This window comes from Garra rufa, chromosome 12 (assembly GCF_049309525.1).
Source record: "Garra rufa chromosome 12, GarRuf1.0, whole genome shotgun sequence".
NCBI classification, from domain to species: domain Eukaryota; kingdom Metazoa; phylum Chordata; class Actinopteri; order Cypriniformes; family Cyprinidae; genus Garra; species Garra rufa.
Window position 1 is genome coordinate 34,465,468 of NC_133372.1, and position 21,269 is coordinate 34,486,736.

The window sequence follows — 21,269 nt, forward strand, 5'->3', positions numbered from 1 at the left end:
CAATCATTAACAACATGCACTTTTTATTCTCACTCTTTTTCAGTTCTATTCTACAGCAACAGACAGCATTTGGAATGAATTATTCATGTTTTGAAGCAAACACTACTGAATACACCATCCGTTGAACATGTTAATGAAATAAAATGTCTGATTAAGCTTCACTTAGTTGCGTTAATAGTGTTACCTCATTTTCAGAATGTGCCTGATTTACTTGCTGCCTCAACGTAGTTCATGATTACCATGGGAAGACCGACAACAGAGAAAGTAACATATACATTTTTTTCCTTAGAAATAAATACAAAGCCGAAGAGTAATGTGCATTTCATTAAGTTTTTAATAAAAGGTTCTGAAAGGGATAATTGCTTGTTTGCTGATAACAAAGAAGTAACTTTTCGGGTATTTAGGGATGTTAATTTCAAAGAACTTGGAAAGAAAAAAAGCCTTTGATGATTTCAAAGACACAGACAAACTTTCTCCCTCTCACACATGCACCCACACTCACATATGCGCTCATCATTCACCCACATTTTCCTATAATCCGCTTTATATCCTTCACTCCTCCCTGTTCCCGATTGTTTCTCCCACCATCATAGGCTTCTGCTGTCCATTTTGGTCGTCCTCCTCCGCTTCGTTTGTCTTCTCCTCCTTCTCCTCTTCCATTTCCATGTCCAGCTCTTCAAAGGAAGAGCCACTGCCAACAGACTCACTGGATCCTTTGCCCCCTTGGTCCCCATCCTCACTTTGACCCTCTTCTTCACCCAGGCTTGGCTGAGAGCTCTCCAGCAATGGGGCTGAGGCCTCCACCTCGTCCCTGCTCTCTTCAACCACTTCCTGGATCACTGGGCTCGACTTCTGCTCCAGTTCACCTGGAACATAAAGTATATTAACAGGTTAATCAATTCAGACTTTGCCATAACACAGAATCCCTCTACGCCACATTTTTATCTAGGGAAATCTTCACATTGTGACAAAGTTGTTCTAATTCTTCTCATGATCTTCCTTTAATATTATGAGAAACAATTCTGAGTGAACATACTGAGAAATTTGGTTAAAACTGACAAGTCATCGTAGATGTAGATGAGTTTGTTTTGTCATTAGAACAGATTTGGAGAAATTTAGCATTACATCACTTGCTTTCCAATGGGTCCTCTGCAGTGAATGGGTACCGTCAGAAAAAGTGTCATAAAACCATTACAATAATTCACAAGTAATTCACAAGACTCGGTCTGTCACCTACTGTCTTGTGAAAGTGAAAAGCTCCATGTTTGTAAAAAAAAGTCAGTCATTAAGGTGTTTTAACTTCAAACCACTGCTTCAGGCCAAAATACCAATCGATAATCTACAATAACGCTTGCTCTAGTGAACAAGTCCATTGCCCTATTGTCTTCTTACATCAAAATCCACTGACATGTTTGTTTAGAACCATTTTGTTTTTTGATATTAAACAGTGTATGATCTGTGCGATTTCTTTTTCTGATTCAAATGAGGTGCCTTTTTCAATATTATGGATGAAGAACTCCTTTTTTAGCTGGAAATAATAGTTTGAAGTTAAACACTTCTTAATGATGATAAATAAACTCATCTTGGATGGCCTAAGGATGAGTAAATTTTCAGCAAATTTTCTAACTATTCTTTTGACACTATGAAATCCTTAAATTTTCCCCAAATTCAGCTTTTTCCATTTTTTTCTGGATTACTTTTTTTCAAATATTTTTTTCTAGGCTCTGTTTTAAGGGGTTAAAAATTAAAAAATATTAATTAAAAACCACATCTAATTATTTAAAATAATGAAACTTACACAATTTAACAGCAATTTATTTAAAGTTTAACAACAACAAAAAATTCTAAGGCTTTATGGAATTTCCTTCCCAATTCATTTTTTTTAACCAAATTCTGTTTTCCCTTGATTTTCTGGGTTCCATTTTAATAGTTTCATTACATTTAAATAATCAAAATCATCTTTAATTAACTGATTTTCCCCCCAAAAAATATATATATTTTTTTTTATTTTTTTCAGAAATACTGTGTTGTGTATGTACATTTTTCTGGTAAATAAATTCTGGTAAATAATTTTACTGGTTTTTATACTAAAAATAATGCTTTAGTAATTTTATTAGTAGTGTGTGTGTGTATATATATATATATATATATATATATATATATATATATATATATATATATATAAATTATATATATATATTTCTGTCACAATTTCTTCAAGTTAAAACAAACTTTTATTTTGAAGGGTTGCTGTGAAGATCTTTATATTTCTGTTTGTATATGATATGACTATAATTTTTCTCAAAACAAAGTAAAAAGCGCATGAAGTGACTACTTTTGCTTTATTCATCCAAAATAGGGCAAGTTCATTCTGCGTTATACAGTAAATTCCATTTTTATGACTGGATTCTGAGATTCCGTTCGCATTTTCTGCATTGTGGAAATCATAGGATCCTAAAAAAAACATCCCTTTCCATTCCACAAAAGGCTCTATATAGTGGAAAAAAATATATTATATATTCATATATTACAAAATGTTCTTAAGAACTGTTTAATCAAAGGTTCTTTGGGGAACCGAAAAGTGTTCCTTCATGACATTGCTGTGAAAACCCACTCTTGGAATTTTTAATAGTGTACATTATTATTAAAAATAAGCTAAGAAAAGTTTAAAACTTAGATTATATAACTACAAATAGGAAAACGGCAGTTTAAAGTCCTGCTGCTAGCGCTGATAGCCTTCGGGGATCCTTTAATGGCATTTCAGCATCAGAGAGTTACAGTCATTTACTAACAGCAGTATAATTGCAAGAAGCTGTGCTGTTATCGTGACACACACCAGGTGAGAGTTATAATTGCCAAAAAGCTAAATATGAGCTAAAACAACCCCCAAAGGCTGTGTTTGAGCCAAATGAAAAAAAATGCCTCCAAAGGGACTTCAAATATTTAATTCAGAATGAAAGGTGAGACGTCGGTAAACAGCTGCAATTCTTTTGGGGGGAAAAAGGAATTCCTAAAAGAGAAATAGAAGCTTTATGAATCAAGTTTAGTGGTCACTATACAAACATAATAACATGGGAAAGACCCAAAGCAGTTAACATTTTTAATGCCTTATAGTTTTAATAACTGTATATAGATTAAATTAAAAAATCTAATTAATTACACAAAATGCTAAATTTACTGGATTAATCAATAGTTGCCAAAAAAGCTCTCAAATAAAGGCACTACATTATTGTGGCAAACAAGTAACACATTGAATAGACATCACAAAGCAGCTTTACAAGTCAATAAATTGATTATTTACATATAATTGACCATAAGCCTAATCACACACCAAAGTAGGGCTGTTCTGTGAAAACAGGAAGAAGGGTAAATAAAAAATAGACAGAAAATAAACTGCACTGGGTCAGAAAAAATACTATTTTTATAATAAATACTAATACTATTTTAGAATACTTAAAATGAAGAAATAAAGTGACTGAATCACAATGAGAATGGAGATGAAAGAGGGAGGGGGAGAGGAAGGAACTAAGAAAGAAAGAGAATGAGAGAGAGTATCTACACTGTCAGTCTAATACCAGCTATTAAACTAGAATAAAACTTCCCATTTGGCCTAATTTCTTTTAGGACAGCAGTGAACGTGACCTCTCGTCCCTCCCTGCCAGTATTGTTTTAGATGGAAAGGAATGATCCCTCTCTCATCCAGCCCATCTCAACATATTAGATATGGCATCTCAATTAAGCACCAGCTCTCTGCTCATTGTGAAGATTCACACCAGCAGAAAAGAGGAGCAGTGAGGGGACGACCTCTTCAAACCCCATTAGGTGCCACAACACACCTTATATTGGCCCACCACAGAAATATGCTTAAAGGGGTCCTATTATGCTTTGTATGTATGTTTGGGCATAAAAAAAAAAACATCTACAAAGTTACAAATCTCAAAGTCCACTCCAAAGGTAGATATTTTGTTTTTATAAAATTCCTTTTCAAGAACCACAACGAACGGCTCCTTTGGACTACAGCGTTTTTTTTTCTGGATAATAAATTATTCTTCAAATAAATTCGAACCGTTGGCGGGTGTGGAGGGACGAGGTGGGGGATTTGCTTAAATTTAGCGATGTAGCATGGACAGCCGCTTCTGGGATGCTTCAGTGGGCCGCAGGGCGGGTGGTATAAATGTAAGCATTGACTAAAGTGGCCACAAACTGCTCCGGTCGCTGTGTTGGAGCCGTGCCATTGACGTGTAAGGTATAGAGCAGGGCAGAGGTAGGTAGAGTACCCAAAATCTGTACTCAAGTAAAAGTACAAGTACTTATGGAAATATTTAAAAGTAACAATCTTAATAGTTACTTGAGTAAGAGTAAAAAAGTATCCGATGGAAAAAGTACTCAAGTAGCTAGTTACTAGTTACTTCTTGATATGAAGTGAAGACCCTGAATTTCAAACTGTTTGGAAAGCTTCCGCACACCTCTCCTTGAAAACATTATATTTGTGTGTATATATATATATATATATATATATATATACACAGGGCTCGCAAAATTTCTGGTAGCCCTTTGGGCAGGTACTCTTCAGATTTTGGTAGCCCGAAAATTAATTTAACTAGCCCAAATAAAAAAAAGCCTCCTGTAGCAAACCAATGTGTTTATATAAGAAAAATATCCATATTTAAAATGCAAGAATCACTTAAATCTAGCGTGCGCACTTGTACATGAAACTTGCTTGGGAAAGGGCATGGCAGGACTGAAACGCCGTCTAAGCTGTTCGCCAATCGCAACGAAGTGGGACTGCTAACCAATCACAACACATTTCGTTTTTCAGAGGGCGGGCCTTCCTCAAACCCGGAACTAATCAAGCCATTTGTGCCAGAAAGCTATTGTAATAATGTAAATTATGTAAGGAATATTTGACGATGGCCCGTTGAATTCTTAGAAAATAATGCACACCCGAGGTGGTGATGCGGCCACGACGCGGAGCGGTGTGCATTATTTTCATAGAATTCAATGGACCGAAGTCAATTATTCCGCTTATACTACAGTTACCACACCTCAAGACATCGATCAGATGACATATTTCAAGACATTCGTCCCGTTTTTGTCCTTAAAACGCTATTGTAAGTAGGATTAATTTCTTATGCAGCTCATCCAACAGCTTCGTTGCTAGTTCCAAAAAGTCATTTTAGACCTAGTAACGATATTTGAGCCGTTAATAGCAAACTAATGCAGTTAATAAGGAAGTTTAGACAGACCGACAGACAAGCAGACAGACAGAAAGAGCGAGGGAGAGAGAGATTAAGTGCATGAATTACCTCTCTCAAGTCTGTGCGTGTCTCAAAGGTGACTGGCAGCATCGTCTCTACTAATAATTAAACTTTAAGTTCATTTTCTTCAAGACCACGCCGTTGTTACCCACGTGTATCAACTGTCATGTAGTTTTTAAGTTGTTAATCGTCAGCATTAACGAGTATGCTAACATGTGCACAAACTCTCGCTGCGTCCGAAATCGCATACTTCCCTACTATATAGAACGCGAAAAACAGTATGTGAGGCGAGTAGTATGTCCGAATTCATAGTATTCGAAATACAGTAGGCGAGAAGTACCCGGATGACCTACTGCTTCCACCCGAATTCTGCAGTACGCATCCGATGGACACTTCAGGCTCCAGGAGAGGAGTCGTTATTCGGAAAGTGGAGACGCGGCGGATGTAGTATGTCCGAATTCCATTTATACTACCCATATTCATACTATATAGAACGTACTGTTTTAACGGTCATGAAGTACGTTTGAATTTAAATGTAGTACCTACTGAAGCAGTATGCAATTTCGGACGCAGCATCTATGTGTGTTCGTCTGTGAGGGAGAGAGAGTGGGAGAAACAGAATTTGTGCTTTCCAAACATAATAAAACGTAATATTGTGGCAAAAACATGGAAATAATCTGTCAGTTTTATCCTGTTGTTTACTGTATTTATTAGTTTGGCCAGTGTCATTGTGGGTTTTGGCTATTTTGCTGTTTTGGGATGTAAGGACATTTTAAATAATCGTGTGGCGAAGTGATATAGACATGCAATGCGGTCAAGTGCTGCCTGGAACTACGTTCGCCGTGCATTTCCCTGAAAATAATGCACACCATTAGAACGTTCGTCAGCCAATCAGATTTAAGCATTCAATGGCCCTGTAGTATACTATAAGTGAAAAATAATGCATTTTTCGAACACCAAGCATGAAAGCATGTTCTAGTGCACCCCTAAAACCAAATAAAGACTTTGTAAAAGAGCATAATAGGATCCCTTTGAATGTCATTCATTTTAAATGAATCCTCCCCGAAAAGCCTGAATGAATGGCCTTTTTATAACAGTAATAAAGTCCTGGTCAAAGGAAGGATGCAAACCACGACCACAAAATATGGATCTATATGCTGGATCAAGTAATTTTTTCATTCATTTTTCATGAACAGAAAGTTCATTGACCAGCATTTATTTGAAACAGAATTTATTTGTAACATTATAAATGTCTTCACAGTCACTTTTAGTCAGTTTAATGGAATCGTTACCCTAACCGTTTATCTCAAATCTTCTCGTTAGACGGCAGCTTCCTTCCCAAGTCCAAGTCACCACAGCTAATTATAACCTCTCAGCCGGAGTATGTGAGAAACCTTTTAACAACCCAAAAGGGCACCGCTAAGATTAGACTGGGCTTTCCGGTCTTGGTGAATTTGCCTGTACTTGTCCTTCACATTGTGCACAGTGTACCCTTGGTTCTCTTGAGCACCGTGACACTGGAATTAGCTCTGTTCACAGCTTGGATGACACCCTCTAAAAGATCATTGTCACATCTGAGAATGGTCTTTTGGGAGCAGAAGTGATGCTCAGCGGGTCCCTAATTCACCAGCTCCATCCACTTTTCCTAATCACTTTCCTGGTCCTAATAACTCACCTTATCGTCATTATCGGGTTCAGTTCTAGACAGATCCCAGCCTGCCTGAGTCGCAGAGTGTCAGACCACAGGAGATAGACACAAAAGATTAAATATGGAAAATGACACGCTATGGCCGTCAACCAATATGAGCATGGTAATAAATTGCATGGTGATATTAAACAAGTCACACTCTTAAAATGAACTTTTCATATCTTTTCATTAAACACACCATGCTGAACATTTAGTAGATAGTAAATTTAGTAAAATTCTTAATAAAGAGTATTAATTAAGTGTGCACTATTGTAAATCTCTGAAAAACAATTAACAGTTTTGGCACTAACACGTCAAATATTTAACATGTGGGGAAGAATTTCCAGTAGTAGATGTGCTTCCAGGCTCTCCAAACGGTTTGGAATCTCAACAAAGCTAAAGCATACAGTATCTTTCCATGGAAAGCCTCTTAAATCGCATTTGCCTGAATTAGATTTTAAATTGAGTCCAGTTGAGTCCCGAGCTTCAGGATTTTTGTTCAGTAAAACCTTTTAGACAAAAGGGATTTTGAAAGAGGACAGGACTATGTAATGATAGGTACAGTAAATATAGATCACAATTAGTGAACAATCTATAAATACTTGATTTGATTTTGAAATATTGCTAATCTTCATCGCTCAAAATCAGCTGTAGGTAGGTATACCACTGTTCTACTAACATGTTTGACAAAAATGTTTAACATGTTTGAGATCCATCTTCTTACACTAAGGACAGCCGAGGAACTTATATGCAACTATTACAGAAGGTTCAAATGCTCACTGATGCTTCAGAAGGAAAAATGATGCATTAAAAACCAGGGGGTGAAAAAGTTTTGAATTTGAAGATAAGGGTAAATTTGACTTATTTTGTCCTCTGGGGAACATGTAAGTATCTTCTGTAGCTTCCGAAGGGCAGCACTAAATGAAAAAAAAAAAAGATATTTAGGCAAAATAAGAAAAATGTACACATCCTCATCCCATTCAAAAGTTTACACCCCTGGCTCTTAATGCATTGTTTTTCCTTCTGAAGCATCAGTGAGCGTTTGAACTTTCTGTAATAGTTGCATATGAGTCCCTTAGTTCAAATCATACAGTCATTGTTGGAAAGGGTTCAAATATACAAAAATGCTGAAAAACCAAAGAATTTGTGGGACCTGAAGGACTTTTCTAAAAAACAGTGGGCAGTTTAACTGTTCAGGACAAACAAGAGACTCATTAACAACTATCACTAAACAAACAAAAAAACAGCTGTGGATCATTGGCAAGCAATTCCAGCTGCAGTGTTGAAACAATTCCCCATTGAATGTCTCTGCATTATCATGTCTTCTTGTACATTTGTTTTACGTGGACGACCAGCCTTTTTAGGGGACTTGAATGAATTAATGTCATTGTAAACCTGCAATATTCGAGAAATCACAGATTTGAAATGACCATTTTCTCTTGCAGTGACTGAAATTATAGGTTGTTCTCTAATTTTGATCTCCACTATATATATATAATGATTATTATACATTTTACAAATTATGACATTTTGAGCCAAGGGTATGTTACTAATAAAAGGCATTAATATAAATATGTTTTTTTTCCTTACATATATAGCTGAAATGCTTTTAGTGTGAAAGCACAATTTGAACTGCTGCTGCATATTTATATACTACATCTGCATGTGGTATGAATAAAGGTCACTGCACGTTCACATCGAACTCACTGAACGCACGCAATGAGCTTGAAATACACACATTGAAATCCAAGCCCAGTCCTCAGTGTGTAAATCTAAAGTTCTTCGGTTCACGTTAAAGCACCTAAGAGACGAAAGAAAAAGGAATAGATGGAGAAAGAGAGAGTGAAAGAGAGATGTACTGAACTGCCCTGCAATCCCCCAAATGAAGGAGTTTGATTCACAACCTGCACTTGTCAGATCCAGCTGAGCAGCTGTGATTGAACGGCCTTTAATTAAGAGAGCTGCAGGCACACACAGACACACACACACACACACACACACACACACATTGAGTTTAGCTGTTGTCCCGCTGGAGTAATGACTCTGTTTAGCTGTGCAGAGCAGAAAACAGCCTTCGGACTTTAGCATCAATCTTCACAGCCATTTGTTTTACTGACCACAGAGTGAATTGTGAACAACTGCCGCTGTGACTGAGCCGCGCTCTTTCATTTTTCTCAGTTTCACAGAGCTTGTCGGCTCACAACAGAGACATAATACAGCAGATAAGGTGTGACTACTGTGCAATTGCTCTGGAATAAATGCACATGATGAATGAGTCCTCATGAACACATTCATGCAAGCACTCACACGCCTTTTTAATGTTGCTGGCAGGTTCTGACAGATTTATAACATCTGAAATGAGGGTAATAGTTTGGGATCCTAAGCAGAGGTGACTGAAGAACTGGACATTGAAGATGGCAATAACATAAGCTATTTGTGACCCTGGACTACAAAACCAGTCTTAAGTAGCATGGGTATATTTGTAGCAATAGCCAAAAATACATTGTATGGGTCAAAATTGTAGATTTTTCTTTTATGCCAAAAATCATTAGGATATAAGATCATGTTCCATGAAGATATTTTGTAAATCTCCTACTGTAAATATATTAAAACTTAATTTTTGATTAGTGATATGCATTGCTAAGAATTTCATTTGGACAACTTTAAAGATTTTCTCAGTATTTAGTATTTATTTAAAAAACTGACCCTTTTTCCTTTGCTAGACTGTGATATTACTGGACATGGGATGAGAATCAAGAGACAGCTGTTATTGAGAATGGTTATGGATTGATGCTTATTTCCTTTAATGGAATGTCTGCATTTTTTACACTGTAATGCATTTAATATATAATATATGATTTGAAATCATGTGCTTTTTTAAATTAAACAATTATAATTCATTCGTATTAATCTTATAATTGTATAATAATAATAAAAGAATATTAATACTAGTGGTGGGCCGTTATCGGCGTTAACGTGCTGCGTTAACGTGAAACTCTTATCGCGCGATAAAAAAAATATCGCCGTTAATCTATTCTCAAATTTGGGTTGGGAGCTGGGTCTAAACTACGCAAGCTATGATGACTTTCACCTTGATAGTTTAACGCGGATGTATACCGAAGACTATAGAATATTGTCGCGCGTTTAAGTCTCCTCCGCCAAAACACAGACGGGATCGCGTCGTCGTCCTCCATTCATAAAAACCGAATCTACTATAGCGAAATGCCACGTAAATTCGTCGTTTTTTGGATTCATAAATCAAATGTTGGTCAGTCACTTAATTCAAATGGCGATATGGACTAGTGTATGTGAAAACTGAAATGCAAAAAGACCGTTTTAATATGAATCCGATATGTTCCGTTTGCCTAGCTGTATGTATGCATTGCGGAGACGAGCTTTTACTACACGCATACTGAAACACACGTGACGCTCCCGGTAATTTTTGGCATTTGCATCTCACATGAACAGATAAACTCAATCTCCCAAACTGCTGTGAGTGTCACTTTTACCGTTTCATTTGAGAAAACTAGCATCATATCATACTGTATGACACAGAAACTTCACGGCAACCTGTCAAAATAAAAGTACGGTGTAACATGTAATGGGCTGGGTAGGTGTTGACGTTAAAAAAAAAACACACAATCTAATAGGTAGAAAAAATAATTTCATTGTTAGTTAGTTAGTAAACACAAGTACATCTAATTGAACATAATTTATTTTCATCAACAAATGATCATAGAACAGCTTTATGAGCTTTATGATCCATTCTCAAAGACTTTAAGTCATTATTTGGGTAGCACACATATTCTGAATGCCTTCAGCAGAATTCAAATTAGCCATTTTAATCTAGATTAATCTAGATTAATTCCAAGATTTAATCTAGATTAATCTAGATTAAAAAAATTAATCTATGCCCACCCCTAATTAATACTATACTTTTTGATGATGATGAAGGAGATGAAGTAAACGAATCTTATTCTTATACTGGCCTGATAAGTATAGTAACATACCCGCTCCTGACTCCGCAACATCATCATCTTTATGCTCGACTGTCTCCTCAGTGTCTTCAGATGTTTTCTTCTCAAGCAGTTCAGGCACGCTAAAGTCCACCTGATTCTCCAGAGGACACATGTAATGGATCAGATCTCCTTTGCATATCTCCAGGAATGGGTACGCGTTCAGACTCCTTTCCTAGAAGACAAAAAGAGCGAAAAATGATTAATGTTGCATACTCAGAATATCACAACTCATGCATACATGCTGCAATCCTGTGCACTGCTGAAACCACCAAGGAACACTGTGACAAGACAATAATAAACAACATTCTCCTTTAAAGTGACAGTTCACCCAAAAATAAAAATTACCCCATGATTTACTCATACTCAAGCCATCCAAGGTGTATACGACTTTCTTCTTTTAGATGAATATAATCAGAATAATTTAAAAAAATGTCCTGGCTCTTCCAAGCTTTATAATGGCAGTGAATGGGTGTTGAGATTTTCATGTCCAAATAAAGTGCATCCATCTATCATAAAAAAGTACTCCACACGGCTCTGGGGGGTTAATAAAGGCCTTCTGAAGCGAATCAATGTGTTTGTGTAAGAAAAAGATCAATGTTTAAAAATGTATAAACCGTAATCTAAAATTTTAAATTACGGATTAAACATTTTTAAATCGTAATCTAAAGGCTTTAAAAGCATTTGCTAACTGTCTTACACACATTCGAAGAAACACCAGCTCTCACCTCTCGACACTCTGGTGAACGTGTGTGTATTTTTCTTACACAAACACATTGATTCAATTCAGAAAGCCTTTATTAATCCTCGGAGACATGAGGAGCACTTTTTATTATGGATGGATGCATGTTTTTGGGCTTCAAAATCTTAACACCCATTCACTGCCATTATAAAGCTTGGAAAAACCAGGACATTTTTAAATATAACTCCAATTGTATCCTTTGAAAGAAGAAAGTCATATACTGTACACCTAGGATGGCTTGAGGGTAAGTAAATCCTGAGGTAATTTAATTTTTAGGTGAACTATCCCTTTAAATACATATTTAAATAAATATCTCCTTTAACGTTTCATGCAAGAAAAAAAATCATATGTATTTCAAAGACAGGATGAGTAAATAATAAAAGAATAGTCAGCTTTAAATTGTCAATTTGAAAAAAAAAAGTTCCTGCATTTTGTCATTTTGTCACCTCCAACATAATAGTTATATAGACAACAAACCATGGGTTGAAAAATTAGTAGTGACACCAAGTTATTTGCTCTTTAATACATTCAGTACTAATTATTTCTATTCATTATTGGTAAAAAGGGAATGACACTGTCCTCTGCAAAAGACCTTCAATAATGTCCCACCTCATTAGAATCAAACTTAGGTCAGACCTTTACTGATCAAACACACCAGCCTTATGACAACTTTGCAGCTGGACTAGGCAGGAGTTTACACCAATTAGTCTGCTTTTAATGAAGCGGCCTCATTAAGGATAAGACTAAATGCCACTGTAATGATCTGAAAGAACAATGCAAAACAGCAAGCAGATCAGGCTGCTGCGCAAATAAAATCGCAAAGCGTGAAATTGTGAACTAAACTTAAGACATTTGGGACTATTATTTAGTTAGAACAGCTTTAGCATGTTTAAACAAGAGGTCAAACGTATTTAGATGTAAATAAACCATTGTCACTTATCTAAGCGAAGTTTTAAATCTTTATTTATTCATTTATGCACAGTAAGCCATGCCTTAGTTTTATTTTTAGATATATAATAATGCACTGTATATCTAAAAGCTTACTGTTTCAGAATACATTCAAATAAGAACAGATTTAAAATGCATAAAGTAAGAATATATGAATATTGGATATGATGTGCCATAAAACATCATTAAGGTTTCCCCATACAGAAGCAGAATACATGTGCAGAAAATACTTTGCAGTGCATGGCAATAAAAATGCAGATGCTAGAGACATCAGACAGGGCTGCAATATTCCTTTGCACTGTGAATGATTTGATACATATATTTATATATATGGAGGATGTTATGTTCTACCGAGCCCTCAGGATAGAACTGTGCTTCCATTATTGTACTGCCTCTTCATGCTGAGAGCTTTGTTTTGATACAGTAACACTGTTTAAGGCCCATAGAAATGACAAGTGCCATAATAAAACAAGGTACAGGCGGAAACACATGTATGTACAAATGTGCACAGATGAACCTAACAGACACATGCCATTTATTAACAGAATAACTTGATGGTCATAAGACTTTAAACAATCAATATAAAACCGTCATATAGAGAGATAAACCTTTAAGTGGCAAAATGTTAAAGATCTGGAAAATATTAGAAAAATTAATAATTTTACATGAAAGTACCAGGTTACACTTTATTTAAAAGTTACATTAATTAACTACATGTACTTACAATATGGTAAGGGTTAGGATGAGGGATTGGTTTAGGGTTAATTTATTGATGTAATTATACATAATTTGTGTAACGTATTATAGAAAAATAAAATTGTTACTTAATTTAGTGTTACGGTAAAATGAAATGTTTTGTTAACATAATTTATTGATGTAATTCTGCATAATTCATGTAAAATAAATAGCAAAATATGTTACCAAAAAAAATAAAATAAATAAATAATAATAATATATATATATATGTATATATATATATATATATATATATATATATAGGTATTTCTTTTACATGAATTATGCAGACATATATATATGACTTTATGAAAAATATTATATATAATTTATGGATTTTTTTAATGATGTAATTATACATCATTTATGTAACGTAACAAGAAAAAGTAAAAGTGTTACGTAAAATAAAATGTTACCTAAAAAAAGAAATATATATGGACTTCCTTTAAGAAAAATATTATATACAATTTGTGTATACATAATTTAACATAATTTATTAATGTAACTCTACATAATTTATGTAACATGTAACAAGCAAAAAGTATTACCAAATAAAGTGTTACTGCAACAAAGTGTTAGTAAAAAATGTATATGGACTTGCTTTATAAAAAACATATATATACAATTTATGTATGTATAATTTAACATAATTTATTGCTATAATTATACATCATTTATGTAACACGTAGAAAGGAACAATTTAAGTGTTACCTAATAAAGTGTTACCAAAAATATATATATGGACTTACTTTATGAAAAATATTATATACAACTTATGTATGTATAATTTAACATAATTTATAAATGTAATTATACATAATTTATGTAACGTAACAAGGAGAAATAAAAGTGTTACTAAATAAAGCGTTACCATAAAATAAAATTTTAAACAAAAAAAAACTGAAATATATGGACTTGCTTTGTGAAAAATAGTATATACAAGTTACGTATGTATAATTTAACATAATTTATTGATACAAGTATACATGATTTATGTAACATGTAACAAAGACAAATGTGACCCTGGACCACAAAACCAGTCATAAGGTTAAATTTTACAAAACTGAGATGTACACATCATATGAAAGCTCAATAAATAAGCTTTCTATTGATGTATGGTTTGTTAGGATAGGACAATATTTGGCCGAGATACATCTATTTGAAAATCTGAAATCTAAGGGTGCAAAAAATCGAAATACTGAGAAAATCACCTTTAAAGTTGTCCAAATTAAGTTCTTAGCAATGCATATTACTAATCAAAAATTACATTTTGATAGGTTTACAGTAGGAATTTTACAAAAAATCTTCATGGAACATGATTTTTACTTAATTTCCTAATGATATTTGACATAAAAGAAAAATCAATAATTTTGACCCATACAATGTATTTTTGGCTATTGCTACAAATATACCCCAGCGACTTAAGACTGGTTTTGTGGTCCAGGGTCACAAATGTTACCAAAGTGTTAGCGTAAAATAAAGTGTTACCAAAAACAAGGAAAGAAAGACATATATACGGACTTGCTTTATGATAAATATTATATACAATTTATGTCTGTATAATTTAACACAACTTACTTATGTAACTATACATAATTTATGTAACATATAAGAAAGAAAAAAAAAGATTTACCAAATAAAGTGTAACCGTAAAATAAAGTGTTACCAAAAAAGAAATATATATGAACTTGCTTTATGAAAAATATTATATACAGGTTATGTATAATTTAACAATTTATTGATGGAATTATACATAATTTATGTAACATATAATAAGAAAAAATGTAACCGTAAAATAAAGTGTTACCAAAAAAGAAATATGAACTTGCTTTATTTTTAATTGAATTTAATTATAAAATAAAATTTGCATATAATTTCTAAATTTTAAAAAACTATATTTAAAGTAGGAATTTTACCAAATATAATTTCTTTACATAATTTTGAGGCAAAGTATAAGACCCCATCCCAACAAGACTGAAGAGTAGAGCGGCGCTGAAGATGTTTAGCTGTTTCACAGTTCTCCTTCTCATTGCTAATTGATTGGTTGTATTCTAATCCTCAGTAAAAGAGTCCTGCTCTAAGCAGTATGAATCACCTGATACACATAAAGACTCCAGCCCTTAGGGGCGCACATGCAAATGAGAGCACATCTCCTTGAACCGTGAGCGATAATGAGTGCAAGAGGAAAAAAAACAAAGACAATCCACTCCACACAGTCGCCCCCGTGAAAACAATGACAGCACCAAAGCGAGAAATAAGAATAAGCAAACTGCACAAATCTATCTGTAGAGCTTTCTTTACCGTCAAGACAGAGCATTAATGTACTGCACAGTATATATAGCTTATATATTTCTAAACATGTCACTACGGTCCATTTAACGCTTTTAGATTCTTCTAGTAGCGCCATCGGATTGCTGTTCGTCAACTAGCACTGCAGTAATAACTACCTTCCAGACACCTCATTAGTGTAACAGCTTGTGCTCTCCATCACGGCTCTGAGCGACACTTTCACTCAGACAAGCACTTAGCAGTCCAATATAAGAAAGCAGGAATTTGAAACACCTTTCACACTTTTCATGCATGTCGTATAATCTAATAATGAATCTAATTACCCCCTGAGATGTAATAATGATTAATAAAGCAAAGAGTATATAGCCAAAACGCACACAAGGTAGGAAAGAGCCAGAAGGAAGCAGGAAGTCTTTGTGATAACTTTGACTGTACTGTATGGTGTCATGGGGAAACAGGTAATATTGCACTTTAACAGGTAATTAACCCAAGACCTCAATATCCTGCAACTGATATATAAGCTCACATGATCACGGCTTGTAAATTGTACTGTCAAGTGCAGAAAAACAAATTAAAAACAGTGTGGTGTAAGATCTAGGTTTCACTTCAAAATGTATATATTTATAGAGCTTGTATACTATAATTCTATAGTCACTGTAGTAGCAATATAAAATAAAGTCACATGGATAACCCAGAAATGTTCACATAACACACACACACACACAAAATATGCTTCTGTGATAAGGCACCTGTATCATTTTGAACGCACAGCTGAGAAACCGACATCCGTATATAAATAACACCTGGCGGTTCCAGCATCATCCATCTCTCTAGCTCCTTTATTACACTGAATATCTTCATTTCTGTCTATCACAAAAATAAATAAATAACTAGCCACTAGATTAACCAGCCCCGTTATAATTGAAAGTAGCTACGCTTCCGACATGAACGGATTTAATTACGCAGAGACGATGCTCCATTTTTCTCGTTGCCCTTTTGTATGTGAAACCACAGCCTCGGTGGTGGCCGCAGGGCGAGTGTTATCCAACACAACGAGTCCACATGACTCCACTTACCCTGAGCTAGACGGGGTGCAATCAGGAAATAATGAAAGGGAAACTTCACCGCCTCAGCAGGATGAAAAGTGTCCGGTTTATGTGAGCAAGCAATCATGAGAGCTCGACTGATAGGGCTTTTCTAAAAAGTGAATTCTACAGAACAGCAACACTGTTGGCATTACAGTCAACAGCCAAGTTCAGTTACAATTAGAGGTCGACCGATATTGGATTTTACCGAAACCGATTAATTGACCGATAGTTTTTAAAGGGATAGTTCGAGCATTTAAGACATGAAGTTGTATGCAATCCTTATCAGCACTATAGTGTATACACACTGACCCACACTGCGTTCACCTCCCTGGTCAGAGTTCTGGCCGCTGGAAGTTTTTCAAGAAAGTAATCACGGTTAGTTTCCGGGGCCTCAAAACTGTGCGTTTTTACGTGAAAAAAATATATGCGTTTCAAAGCTTGATTAATTTACATCACAAAAAATACTCCTGACAAAAATCATACCTCAGTTTTAATCGGCACTATATTCTTTCCGTTTCCATCAATCCGCGCTGCTGTCAGTTCGCACGTTCCGATCAGCTGTTCCATTACACACTCGAATGACAACGACGTAAAAAGTAGAAAATTAACAATGGTGCGAACTTGTAAATTCCCAGGTTGTGACCACAAGAATGTGCAGGGATCGCCGTTCAGATTCCATCGTTTTCCTGTTTCTGATATAGTTATGAGACAGCTTTGGCTGGTTGCCATCGGCTACTCTGCGGGAGCTAAAATATCCAGTATCAAGGATTTTCGTGTGTGCAGTGCTCACTTCAGCGAAGACGATTACATCCCCAACTAAGGAGGAAAAATCAAAAAACGGATTTTAAAGAGTTCTGCTGTACCAGTACCACGGGTAAACTCTATTTACTAACTTTATGTCGCATACGACAGGTTTATTTTGAAGCTAACGTCGGTTTTTAGGCTAACGTTACACTGAGAATATTCTAACCGGGGCAGTGATAGCATCGACAATAATCGACTGTCTATGTGGTGAGAAAATCGGCAAATGTCATAACTAATGAATTTAATTGAATCTATATAACACAACAAAATATGATGCTTTGCTATATTTGTTATTGTCTGTAACTATGCGGAACGTGTGTCGGTATCATCGTGTTTATAAGTGTGCTTGAAGTCACATACAGGTAGGTCTAAACCAGGTATCTCCAACTCCGGTCATCGTGAGCTACATTCCTGCAGCTCGATGTTTTCCTATGACAGGACACCTTTCTCAAATGAGACTATCTGTACAAGCCTGCTAATTACCCGTTGATTTGAGTCAGGTGTGTTGCATCAGAGAAAAACTAAAACCAGCAAGACAGTAGCTCACGAGGACTGGAGATCCCATGTCTAAACTGTACAGTAAACAATCTGATGTTTAGACTCCTGTGGAAATCACGTGAAACGAGGTCTAATATAAAAAAAAATATATATATATCGTCTGTTCCGTCTGACATTGTGCTAAAATTGGTTTCATCATCAGAAGTTTCGTAGTCAGACATGTTGTCAGTGAGTCGCGCTATCAACAGCTGATCGGAACGTGCGAACTGACAGCAGCGCGGATTGATGGAAACGGAAAGAATATAGTGCCGATTAAAACTGAGGTATGATTTTTGTCAGGAGTGTTTTTTGTGATGTAAATTAATCAAGCTTTGAAACGCATATATTTTTTTCACGTAAAAACGCACAGTTTTGAGGCCCCGGAAACTAACCGTGACTACTTTCTAGAAAAACTTCCAGCGGCCAGAACTCTGACCAGGGAGGTTAACGCAGTGTGGGTCAGTGTGTATACACTATAGTGCTGATATGGATTGCATACAACTTCATGTCTTAAATGCTCGAACTATCCCTTTAAAGTGACTACTGAATGGAAACTAAATAGTGCTCTACTATTTAAATCAAATGTAGCCTACTGAACCATATTTTGTAAATGGATAAAAACATTAATAGTAATTATATATCGATCATTACAGTTAGTTCATAGTTTATTATTGTTACCAAAAGCAACTAATTTTTTAAAGAAATTAACACACTATAACAAGGAACAATACTTCTATACTTAAGCTTGTATCAGTCTTATTGTTACAAATGCATTGTAATGTGCTACAATTACAACAGTCAAGCTAATGTTGGCCATCTTTAAATATCTACACAAAGGCCACAGTATTGAAATTACATAGGTTACATATGGATATTGTGTACTTTCACAATTTAACTGCTTCTATTCTAGAACATTTGTGATTAACTAATCAAAATATGTTAGTCATACAGCAGGCAAAAGTGCAGCGCCACGTCTAGAAGAAATCGCAGCTATCAGGTATCACACACACTGAACGCATCACGTTCAATTCAAGCAGCAATCTACAAAGTTTATTTGATCACCAAATTGGCAAAAGCATACGGCTGTCGTTTCTCCACTAATGAAGCATCTAGTCGACAAATTAATCACTTAGTAATGATATGAAAACATGCACTACAATATAAGGTGTACACACCGCTTCGTTGACGATGTTTTACATCAGCCTCTAAAGTGTCCTGCTCTGTACAGTGTCACGTGTCTAAACAAACTGCACATGGCGTCCATGTTTCCGCCACTAGACGCTGCTCTTGTGCTGTATAACAAAGACTATATAAAGGCTATATCAGTGACGATTAATCGCCAAAACTGATACATCGGTTGACCTCTAGTAACAATAGCATCAACTTCAAGTCAGAATTAAGCAAGTCCTGCTTTCAAAATGGACTAGTCTGTGTGTTGAATGACTAATTGTAATTGGGCATTAAACACAAGAAAGTGTCTTAAAGGGATAGTTCACCCAAAAAAAAAAATTCTGTCATCATTTACTCACCCTTGGGTCTTTTTGATGACCCTACATAGACAGCAATGCATTAAATAATAAAACTCACAAATGTAAAAAAAATGCTTCTGGAAATAAATTCCAGGGGGCAAATAGCGCCCCTGAATGGAAAAGTTAATTTCTGACCCAAGTTCTATGTTTTGTTTTTTTTGTTTAGTGAGTCCTTTGTTTGTCCAGAACAGTTAAACTGCCTGCTGTTCTTTAGAAAAATCCTTCCAGTCCCGTAAATTCTTTGTTTTTTTCAACATTTTTGTGTATTTTAACCCTTTCCAACAATGACTGTATATTTTGAGATCCATCTTTTTAACACTGAGGACAACTGAGGAACTCATATGCAACTACTACAGAGGGTTTAAATACTCACTGATGCTTCAAAAGGAAAAATTATGCATTAAGAGCTGGGGGGTAAAAACTTTTGAACAGAATGAAGATGTGTACATTTTTCTTATTTTGCCTAAATATCCTTTTTTTTTTTTTATTTAGTACTGACCTTTAGGATGTATAGAAGATACTTACGTTTCCCAGAAGACAAAATAAGTTAAATTTACCCTGATTTTCAAATTCAGAAAGTTTTGGTTCGTACACAAAATACAAAAAAATGCTGAAAAACCAAAGAATTTGTTGGACCTGAAGGATTTTTTTGAAGAACAGCGGGCAGAGGACAAACAAGGGACTCATGAACAACTATCACTAAACAAAAAAAAAAAAAACACAGCTGTGGATCATTCAGGTAACAACACAGTATTAAGAATCAAGTTTATGTAAACTTCTAAACAGGGTCATTTTTATAAATTCAACTATTAATTTTTCTTGTGGACTATATGTAAATGTAATTTATGTGAAATATCTTATTCAGGTCAGTACTAAATAAAAAAATAACATGCATTTTGTATCATCCTGCTTGTTTTGATAAAATAATTAACATTTTAAAGATTCTGAAAGGTGTATGTAAACTTTTGACCCTTACATTTGTCATATTTAGTGTAAAAACAGAGAAAGCAGAACTGGAATTAAGAACAACATCCACGTGAGCACTACATCTCCCTGTGTGTCAATAGTTACCCACTAAGCACAGGCCCAACTCTATTCATTAAGTGTAAAGGTATATAATTTAGAAACGTCTATACATGCTGAAACAAGCTTACATCAAACAGGTCATGATGATTTGATACCTGTCCAAGATTTCCAGTACAGCCATAGAGATAAAAGGCTATTTATTCCCCATCGACAGGTGAGATTTGTGCCGAGAAAGTCAATGTCTCCTGATAGATCCCTGTATTCCCGCTATGATTCAGCTCAGTCCGGGCCAATTACTGCTTTATAGATCAAGCTGTCTAAAGTGTGTAGCACAGCAGAGCACATGCGATATGTGGAACAGCTTTCATCTTTAAAGAGCTCTCATCAAATCCTTCCAAAAAATCACTTCAGGACATGTTGAACTTGTGAATGACGGAAACGAAAACACAGGGATAGATGGTGAAGTTGTCCGGGTTCACGCAGGGCCATCCCTGTCACGACAGCACTAAGAATAGTTTTGAAATCAATTGGAATAAACCTCTCCGTGTTTGCTGTTAAACATCACTTTTCACTTGAGAGGTGTGGGTGTCTGGAACAGATGCATCTCTGG

The 21,269-nt window shown here is 35.3% G+C and overlaps 1 protein-coding gene across 1 annotated transcript in view; it reads right to left on the reverse strand.

The window, feature by feature from the left end:
- Positions 1-311: 311 nt before the first annotated feature.
- Positions 312-21,269, reverse strand: part of tex264a (testis expressed 264, ER-phagy receptor a) — an 86,331-nt gene continuing 65,373 nt past the window's right edge. The window contains exons 3-4 of the mRNA XM_073851858.1: positions 10,956-11,136; positions 312-866 (exon numbers count right to left, since the gene is read on the reverse strand). Coding sequence (XP_073707959.1) covers positions 553-866; positions 10,956-11,136 — 495 coding nt within the window. The 3' untranslated portion in view covers positions 312-552. The remainder of the gene's footprint in view (positions 867-10,955; positions 11,137-21,269) is intronic.